Genomic DNA, 10,226 nt, shown 5'->3' on the forward strand with positions numbered 1-10,226 from the left:
CCATCTCACTGTTTTGGGCTGTCTTGTCGATCTCATTCTACCCCACGCAGGATCTGTTAATGTCAGCCTCCAGGTGTTTCGGGTTCTAGGAAAGCACTCGTCTGGTGATGTTTCAGAGGGTGTGGCCAATCCATCGCCATCTTCTCCTCAGGAACCGGGCTGGGTACCTGCTAATGTGTATTATTCAGTGGGTCATAATCAGACAAAGATCCAAATATAAAGTATCAGGCCATTTTTAATAGTTTCACAAAAGAAATATGTAATTACCATTTGTCCAATTATCAGCAACTCATTTAGCTTGTTTCTCCAGGATCCTATGGTAAAACTGCAACTCATACAAACATGTGTATTGGCCTAAGAATGCAACTTAAGATATTGGGCATCGACAAAATCAATTCAACAACTATCACCGTTCCAAAATCAATTAAGGTTGTTGATATCCGAGCAGTTGCATGTACCTAAAGTATGTGTCCAAAATTAATTCCTTAAAACATGATACTCACAGCTTGAGCACACTTCAGTCCCAAAAGCAAAGTGAAACATTTAGGGGGGGGGGAAGCAACAAGACAATGTATCACAACAAACTTCTAAGACAGTAACCCATCATCTGACATGAAGGTTGCCTTAATAATGATCTGCTAATTATTCTCCTGAATAACTTCTCAAACAGTGAAGCCGAGAAACATCAGTAACAACAAAAGTCTATCCTAAATCACTTTCTTCTCTAGGGATACTGCAAGCTTTGCAGCAACATTTCTGCAGCATCTGATTTTAACTAAATCAATGACCAAATGTGTATTACCTGTTATTAGGAGATGATGCAACTAAACATGAAAGAAAATGGCAGTTCAGTATCATAGCTATAACAAATTGATTTTGTGTGTGCAGAAATATAAAATACTTAGCCTCATCAGGCAAAACCAGAAATGGTAGGAAAGTGACATGCAGTGTGAGAGGGATCATGGGAGGTGAAAGAAACAAGATGAGGGGTTTTTGTTCACAGCACACGAACACCATGAACCCAGTTAGTGCAGAACCACAACAGAAAAGGGAAGCATCACCCGGATGATGACAGATGACTTGTGATCTTGATCAAAGCCAGACACTGTGATGGGGTCTATGTCACACTTGATTTCTCCTTTTCGAGGCTGTCCTGTCCTGAGATCAAGGTATCACAAAAACCTGTGCCGTTGTGGGGAAGATGTGTTGCCATCACTTCTCACCATTTATGCAAACATTCACGTGCATTTAAAACAAACTACAATTCATTTATGTACATGAGATAAGGGGGAAATTAATTCAACTTAGAAATAAGATACCCTACAAAAGTGTGTCATCCCCTATATAGTGAAAGGGCAAATGTGAATGTAATTGAAGGTGTCTTAGTGACCTGCCTCTCTGGTCTGAAATATAGTCAATATATCCACCGTTATCGCCCATAGTTCAGGACAATACAATAGCCAAGGGGATAAGGAAGAAAAACAAATTAAGGGCCAAAATAATTGCTTTCAGAAAATACACATTAAAATAAACACCCCAAAAATGTATTATGGTATTGCTGGAAATTGCCTTCAATGCTTGTTTCTGTCTGTACACGAAGTGGCAGAGACCATTACCTGCTCTTCTCACGTAGAGCAAGAAACTGAGTATAGTTTACCATAGTAGTACTATTTTCTGGATAACCATACGAGGTTAACCAGATGGGATCACTGGTAAAAGTGACCAATCGGAGGTCACCAGGGCGATTGATGAGTGGCCCCCTTCCTTCATCAGAGCCTCCATGTCATGATCTGGACACACTTGACACTATGACGGCAAAGAGAAACAAGTCTTTGCTTCCTTGAAGCGGTAAAACGGGGTGTCTTTTCTGTCCGTCCTCATTCTAAGGTCTGTCATACTGAAGCGTCACAGTGGAGGGGAGGGGAGGGGTCCGGCTGGTGGTTCAGTCCAGGGGTTGGGGGTCACCGATGGGCATGGTGTGCAGCACCTCGTCCAGTAGCTGGAGGGCGCGGTGTAGGTGGATCTCGATCCAGCAGGGGGTCTCCTTGATGCTCTGCCGGGGGTAGTCGGGACCCCAGCCCTTGACAAAGCTCATGCGCAGGATGCACAGTCTCCTCAGGTCATCCACTCCGATGCCGGCGGCTGCCGAAAGGCCTGGGTGGGAGAGAGGAGTTGAGGTTTCAATGTAATGGAACCCAACTCGGGCTCAACGACATCACACATCCACACTAATGAAGAGCTCCAGAACAGATTCCTATGCATCGTCAATGACTGACCGATGCTACAATTGGATGGGACGATTGGTAAATGATTTTGGAACGGGCTATTAGAAAAGTGGCGTGCGAGGGGTGTAATTAGTAATGTGTTGTTCTGAGGGTTACACCACCGGTGTGAAGTTGTGTGCAAGTCAATAGGAGCCGAGTGTGGCGTCTGTGGGAGTATTATAGTGTTGCTCAAAAGGAGAGAAGTGTTGTGCTGCTTACTAATGGCGGGAGCGATGCCTCCCACGGAGCCCGGTCCAGGGATGTTCCCGGCCACGGCGGCTGCCTGGGCCGCGGCTGCAGCCTGGGCCGTCGCTGCCTGCTGCTGCATCTGCCTGTGGCACTGACGCAGGTCAAACACCTGGGAGGGAGGGGAACAAAACCAATCCATTTACTACCTAGTGCATGCAGTCCACAGCTTGGACACCAGGGGGCGGATAACAAAACAATCAACACATTGGTGATGCTGAGGATACGTAGGCGCTGGGACCTGCCTTGATGTAGGCGCTGGGGTAGATCTTGTGCACGGCGTCGCCGGGGGCGCGGCCGGCTTCCCGGTCCAGGTAGTAGCTCTGCACGAACACAGCATGGTCGCTGAGGCAACGCACCCACACGTCCCCTTCACCTTTGCCCTCCAGCTGGATCCCCTTACCGATGTGGAGCCTTGGGAAGTCAGAAGAAGAGCAGTTATCAGTGGCATGACCAAATACTCTGCCAAAGGCAATGTCATGAATTGACCTCCATTCAGAGCCAGAAGCACAACACAGTTGTGGTTAGGAACAGCGGTCAGGAGGCTGGTGTACCTGGCTCTTTCGATGGCCTCGGTCCGGTGCACGTTGCTCAGCTGGCCTAGGCAGAAGCGGTCTCCGCCCGACGGGTCCACATAGCCGTCCACTGTCACGACGGGGCCAGTGGAGGGCACCTTGAAGGTCTCTCCCACCTGCACGTCCATCTCAAAGTAGGCTATGGAGCACCAGTAGTCGGGAGCTGCAACAGACCCACAGCCCAAACTCAGTCTTCTCTCCTCTCCAGACCAACACAGCCCTCTGAACACCTTGTCAGGTAAAAACAGGCATCACGCTTCACTTACCTGGATGGTTGGATATGGGGGGCTGGAAGCCAAGGTCGTTGTGCACGGGCCCTGTGAGGGTAACATAAATGCAACAATGATCAATCGTGAACGGAATTCCTTCAACCCTGGCCACATCGGTAAGTTGCGGGAATTATGTGTTCTAATAATTAAATTCATGTTCTACTCATCCTGATAGTGGCATGGACTCACAGTAATGTCCTGGAGGAGGCATGGGTGGGTGGTGTTGCAGGTGCCCATTCTGATGGTGAGGCATGTTGGGCGTGAAGCTGCTATTTCTAGCCCAGGTGGAGGTGGCATCTGTAAGGGCACAGGTAGATGCCTACAGATGAGAATTGTAGGGAGAACCCACACTTCGACACTGTCCATACACCCAGTAAATGAGCTGTGATGCATTTCAGAGAGGGTGGGGAAAGTGGGGGTGTTAATAATAGCGAACGAGAGGGAAAAGAGTAAGTGACCACCAACAAAACAGGTTCCATTTCCTAAGTCATTACATTCCAGGACGAGTTTGATATTACTGTGAGGTGATTCTTGCATGCAATTTAGGGGATTTGTCCTCCAAGGTTTCTGTCTGTAAGCCACAAACTTACCTGTGTAGTTAGGCTGTAGCTAAACAAACATCCCAAACCTAGACTATGATAAACAACTTTCCAGGATTATTACCGCTACGAATGACTCAAGACCTCTACTGATTTGGGTGAGGAGGATACCAAGAGCCATAAAACTTGGGAAGATGGAGTGGATAGGGTGGTGGAGTTGGAACTCACTTCCTGATCCGACAGAGATGCTGGGGAAGGCGGAGCTGGAGGCGGTGCTGGCGTCAGAGGGGGGCAGCAGGCCAGGGGTGCCGAAGGGCTCTGAGGGGGGCCCACCTCGGCTAGAGGGAGGGTGCTGAATGGTCTGTAGGGAATGACCCCCGTCCATGGTGGGCAGTGGGGGCTGGCCGTCAAAGTCATACTCATCTTTTACCATCAGTCCCAGGCTGGGAGCTGAGAGCAGCACAGAGTCAATATAAAAGGTCAACAAGAAACAGAACAGACAACCAGGTTTCCGTCCAATCTGTTTATGCCAGTAAAGTGCATGTCGGGTAAAAAAATTAAAAGAATGACAGGCCCGAAGGAAACAGAAAACGTTTCGCTAAACTTTCCAAATGTCGACCAAACAAAATACACTAGACAAGGTGGTATCTTTTCATGTCAGCAAAATGAATTATGCGAGAATATGTTGGTGGAAACATTTTGATGCGCAAATATTGATATAATAACCATCACATCGAAGTAAATACATGATGACATGTTGTGTGGTCCTCCAACTACGACTCAGGAAAACATGCAGTTTATTAGGCAACAGATTAACTAAATTATGATGAACTTCACAGGGTGGTGAAAGGGCAAGGTGATGAGCTTGATGCTCCTTTCCAATAAATATTGAGGGTCTTATTCTGGTGACATGTTCATCGATGCTTGGCTGCCGTTTGACATATAAAAATAATCTTGCTCTTTTGTCCATAATAATTTCATCATGTAGGCTATAGGTGCCAATACCAGAGTGGGCACACTCGCTATAGAACACATTGTTTGTGAGAAAACCCATCAGTAGAGTTGAAAATGCGCTGAAACAAACAATTTAACTTGTATTTTCTAGTCGGTACGTGGTAATATTACCGCAAAAGGTGTTTTAATGTGCACTACGTCATCACGCACTGCCTTTCATCTGCAACAAGTCCATTTTCTAGAAACATCTCTGGTGGGAAAATACGCATAGTGTTTTTATGCAGATTTTAGAATGTAAAATATGTCCCCAATTGGATGGAAATCTAGCTATTGGCAAAAAATACTGCCGTCATAAGGTATATAACCATCAAAATGGAGGTCACTTACCTGAGCTGGTGAGTTGTAAACTTGATAGGTCTGTGAAATAAAATGGAAATGATGATGAGCTAAAGCTATCAGTCACAGGAGATCAACACAAACAAATGCCAGGGACATCAGTACACTCACCAATACCTGGAGACACCACCCGGTCGTAGTGGTAGGGGTTCACACAAACGCTGTCACACTTCAGGTCAAAGGCAAACTGGCAATATTTCACGTGCTTCAGTTCATTTTTATGCAGATCGGGCCATCTCCACAACCGAGTGTAGATGACGTGGGGAAACCCTTTCCGCCCTGCCACCTGAGAGGGACAGGGATGAAAGATATTACAGGATTAAGCCGGTTGATTGAACTCAATGAAAACGTTCTTCTTCACCCAGAGGTGCTAATAGGTCTCATGTCCTTATACTCAACCTTTTTTTATATATATATATATATATATATATATATATATATATAAAAATATATACTATAAAAGGTTGAGTATAAGGACATATATATATATATATTATTATTTTTTTAGGGGGTAGAGCAGCTTTAATATTGCAGATAGATTGTAACTTCCATCAATGTAATTGTCTGCATCACTTCCAATCCCCCATATGTTTTTTTTCTCTCGCATATAGATTAGATAGATAGATATATGTATATGTGTATCTATCTATCTATATCCTCATCTTGGCATGATCCTCACTTATAACGCTATCTAACCCTTTTTACATCTGGCTATTTGTAGCAGATCCCCAGACAGTGGTGTAGTCCCTACCTGCAGACGGCCATCCAGAGTCCGCCCAATGGTGACACACTTGCTGGGGTGAGCTCCATTGGTAGTGATGGCTGTGATGAGGGAGTCCAGTTCATCCTTCTTCTCCTTTAGCTTCTTCACCAGACTTTCTATTGCTCGCTTGGCAAAGGTCTCGCTCTCTCCCCCTTGCCTATGACACATCAAGCTGTGTACAATGCTCAGGCAAGCATCATTACTCGAAGGGGTGTTGGTGATAGACATCCTGAGAACCACTAGTGTATGCTGCTCCGTATCGTTCTATAGGGAATAAATACTTTGTCCCAACTATAAATGTTGTTGTTTCTTACTGTATGGCGCAACACATCAGAAAGATTAAGCTATGAGAGGGTGTCCCCTCCAGTCCAATTTTCCAAGTTGAAGTCCACCAAGGCATCCCAGTACAAAATTAAATGATTGACACACTGCTTCAAGGGAAAGGATTGAGGGTTCTGAAAGAGGACAGAAGGGAAGAATGGTTATTATGACACTTTATGGCCTTTACCAATATCTCAACAATATCTTATATAAACAAGATGTTTATTAGCTAGCTACCTACATCCCATCGTGTCATGATAAGCACATCTTATTATGACGTTCATCCTAAACATCATGCACTAAATTATTGACTTAACACGATGCTACAGTACTGCATGTGCAACGTAGTTAGCTAAAAGGTTTCTTGACCGATGGCATAGTTGGCTAACTACGTTGCACAACAGTGACCTGAGTAATAACAAAATAGCTAACAGTAGCTACCGTTCGTTACTAGCTAAATATTTATATAAACTGGCTAGCTAGGCAGCTACAGAGTAGCTACTGTATGCAAAATTCGTGTAACTGTAGCTAGCTAAGGTAACTAAAGTAGCTAGTTAACCCAATGCACAATAATAAAGTGCACTGTTTTAAACAAAAAAATATCTAGTGGTCGGGAACTGAGGCTATTGCTAGCCAGCTGCATAGCAGGACAACCAGTTAGCTAACGTTAACGAGCTAGCTTCTCAAAACGAAGAAATATGTCAACAACATAAATGAGCAGCCATTCTCAGTCCGAGTGTTTATAATATGGTCTTGATAACACTAGCTAGCTAACTATCCACGGTCATTTCGTCTGATATCAATCAAAAGCAGGTCGAAGCCAACGATTAGGCTATTTCGCTGGCTTACTCGCGAGTTTCACTACTAAGCGACGTAGCCACCCGTCCCTCATCCACATACATACCCTGCATACACGGCCGGGATATTCCGTTCTTGCATTTGCGCTGGAACTGTGCTGATCGACCGTACCTCTTTGTTTATCCAAAATGTTTATTTGATCATTTAAAATAACATAGGGGAATCATTTGAATGTCAAAATAAACGTTGGATAACAAATCACGCCTTTGTATCAACGCTTCCAAAGATTATGGATATTCTGACAAGATACATGTCTCTCCACCCTAACAATGGGAGTCGTTGTCCACAAAGCGGTACCGCGGGCTGTCTAGCTCCCGCCTATCCTTTCTTTGGATTGGTGGATTATCTCATTATTGTAATATTTTTTAAAAATATTTGATGAGGGTTGATGACGTCACATGCCTGTATTCAATGGAGAGGGATCCTATGCTACAAGCCTCATTATATGCATAGCCATCTCAAGACAAAACTCCGATATAGTTATTTTTCTCAAAGTTGCCGGAATGTCACGTGTCCTACTTTTAAACGATAATGCCCGAGATATATTGGCACGGGTGTTGTTCGTATCGGGCCAACAAACACCGGTTTAGAGGACATTTATTGGCCACATGCGCCGAATACAACTGGTGCAGACATTACAGTGAAATGCTTACTTACTTTTATACAAGGGGTTACCAACATATTCAAATAATGATTGACATATTTTCATTAAAAAATTATTGATGGTATGAACATTAAGTTGTTTTATTCTTCAGAAGGTTGAAGAACCCTATCACTGAGTAAAATTAGGAGAAAGAGAGTCAATAATTTATTTTATTCAGACAACTTACAAAATATTTCCCAGTCACCAAGTCTTTCATTCATTGCTTGATTTACAACCAGCTCCCTCTGGCTTTTGTTTACAGTATTTAACATCACAACCAAGTGTAAGGCCTCAGTGAAGCCTTATGAGGGGTATGGGTATCGTGAGAAAGTCCTCCGCCAGGGACACCTCTATGCCTGTGCCCTGCAAAGCCTCCTCAGCTTGTCTCCTGAGCTCCAAGACATTGTCCTCATCACCCTCTTTGTGCTGGCCAGCCGGCTTATACCTCTGACTGAAATGGTAGAGCACCAGCATGCGTGCGGAACAGGCCTGTGCCACTGCAGCTGCCATACTAGGTGTGCTGTGCCCATGGTCCACTGCCTTCTCCCGATGCTCATCTGACAGGGTGGCCTCATGCACCAGGATGTCAGCTCTGTGACAGGCCCTCAGGGGCCCCTCCCCCAATAACGAGCTGCAATCCCCTAAAACACAAACTTTTCTCCCCGGAATGGCTTCCTCCAGCACCTCACTGGGCTTCACCACTTGTCCATTTTCCAACGTCACCGACTCGCCAGCTTTCAGTCGCCCATAGAGTGGTCCAGGCTTCAAGCCTGAGGGAAAGACAAAAGGTTTTTCATTTATTTCAAAATTGAATGACCTTAAAATAAAAACTTGCACACTGCTATTGCCAGTATCACTTTAGTTTATTAAGTTTACATTGTTTTATCTGCCTCTCAGCCTTCACACACTGGCAAGAGCAGTGTGCAATATTATATTTTATTTTTAGATGTCATCGAATTATTCTCACCTGCAACATCCAAAGTTAGATATGTAAGTTATTTTACAATTGAGTAACCTCAATTCAGTATGTCAAATGATAGCTTTTTGGCCTTCATGTTGATGACATAACAATGGCTTGCCTAGATAAATACCAGAGATAAACATATAGATCATTATGCCAGGTATATATTGTGATTACCAAGATCCTTCAGTAGTTCTGTCTTCAAACGCCCTGGCCAATCATGTTCTTGAACGGAGAACCCGAAGGAGGGTACTCGATGGAACAAACGGAACGCCTTCACAACAAAACGCTTCTCCTCCAGTATAACATAGCAGTCACTGTTGACATCCAGGGGGATTGTTCGGCCAGGGCGTTCTTGGGGATGGAGACGCCCAGAATCTGCTGTGACATCAGGGCTTAGCTGACCCTCTGGAGGACACTGGTCAGTGGTGGGCTCTAGCTCATGTACTGAATAGGGAAAGAGAAGCTGGGAGCTGGTGAGCTCTAATGCCACCCTCAGGAACTGCCTGAGACCCTGGGGACCATAGATATCCACACATGTTGGAGGCTGGGTGGGACAGGGGTTGAGGTTTAGGCTCACAGTGCACAGCAGCCCTGGTAGTCCAAAGAGGTGATCACCATGCAGGTGAGAGATAAACACTTTGGTGATTCTGCCTGTAAGAAAAACATAAAGGCTGTTTTTTTTATTTATTCAGACATTTTTCAAAAGGCAGAGACCACTGTCATCGGTCAAAGGTTACAGGCTGTAAAGTTTGTAACCTTTCATCAATGACGTGATAGCAAAGAGGGTGGGCAAGTAACATTACCTAGCTAAAAATGCTAACAAATGACGTGATGGCAAAGAGGGTGGGGAAAGTAGCTAATCGTGTGTTTGTTTATAGTGAAAACAAAATGGCGAACATAGAATAAACCGTTAATTATATCGCCAGAACAACACGTTTGACATTGCTAATGCTAACTAGCTAGCAACGACTCACTAGCCTTCAATTGACTCTTCATCAGTTGAGTTTGCGTCCCTTCTCCGCAGTCAAATAGCCAGCACTCCCCTTCTGTTCTGAGTACCAGTGCAGAAGCGCCACGATGGGGGGAAGGGTATGCCGACCCTGTCCCCAGAAAAGTTAGGTCCATGGTCATGTTGAAAAACGATTTACATTTCATTAAACGAACATTAAAACAGCAGTAGCATTACCACATAATATCCATTATATTGTCCAGATACTCTAGTGGCCGCTTTAACAATGAAAATAAACGTCTTAAAAAATGGAAGGCGGTCGGGAGGAGGCAAGATCAGGTGGGACCACTCTAGCCAATGAGAAGGCAGTTAGCCAATGAACAACAGGCACAATATAAATTGCATTATATCGTAAAAATTAATGAAAACCAAAATGTGCTTTTTGGGTTAGTTAGGTTTAAAATCACATTTTAAGAAGAGAAATT

The 10,226-nt window shown here is 44.5% G+C and overlaps 2 protein-coding genes across 3 annotated transcripts; both read right to left on the reverse strand.

Annotated features, from left to right (window-relative positions):
- Positions 1–217: 217 nt before the first annotated feature.
- On the reverse strand, positions 218–7,473 carry smad4 (SMAD family member 4). 2 transcript variants are annotated; one of them, XM_041900221.2, is made up of 11 exons: positions 7,232–7,473; positions 5,995–6,461; positions 5,355–5,529; positions 5,235–5,264; positions 4,122–4,343; positions 3,544–3,651; positions 3,352–3,402; positions 3,065–3,248; positions 2,756–2,924; positions 2,484–2,622; positions 218–2,154 (listed from the first exon to the last, which is right to left on the reverse strand). In XM_041900221.2, the coding sequence occupies exons 2-11, from the start codon at positions 6,232–6,234 to the stop codon at positions 1,943–1,945; spliced, it is 1,530 nt and encodes a 509-aa protein (XP_041756155.1). In that variant the 5' UTR covers positions 6,235–6,461; positions 7,232–7,473; the 3' UTR covers positions 218–1,942. The 2 variants fall into 2 exon arrangements, with proteins under 2 accessions (XP_041756155.1, XP_041756156.1); XM_041900222.2 differs by lacking the exon at positions 7,232–7,473 and adding an exon at positions 7,177–7,200.
- A 507-nt stretch (positions 7,474–7,980) lies between these two features.
- elac1 (elaC ribonuclease Z 1) lies at positions 7,981–10,067 on the reverse strand. The gene is made up of 3 exons (XM_041900225.2): positions 9,767–10,067; positions 8,967–9,443; positions 7,981–8,598 (listed from the first exon to the last, which is right to left on the reverse strand). Exons 1-3 carry the CDS (start codon positions 9,945–9,947, stop codon positions 8,120–8,122), a joined length of 1,137 nt encoding a protein of 378 aa, XP_041756159.1. The 5' UTR covers positions 9,948–10,067; the 3' UTR covers positions 7,981–8,119.
- Between the last annotated feature and the right edge of the window lie 159 nt (positions 10,068–10,226).

This window comes from Coregonus clupeaformis, chromosome 16, assembly GCF_020615455.1.
Source record: "Coregonus clupeaformis isolate EN_2021a chromosome 16, ASM2061545v1, whole genome shotgun sequence".
Classification (NCBI taxonomy): Eukaryota; Metazoa; Chordata; class Actinopteri; order Salmoniformes; family Salmonidae; genus Coregonus; species Coregonus clupeaformis.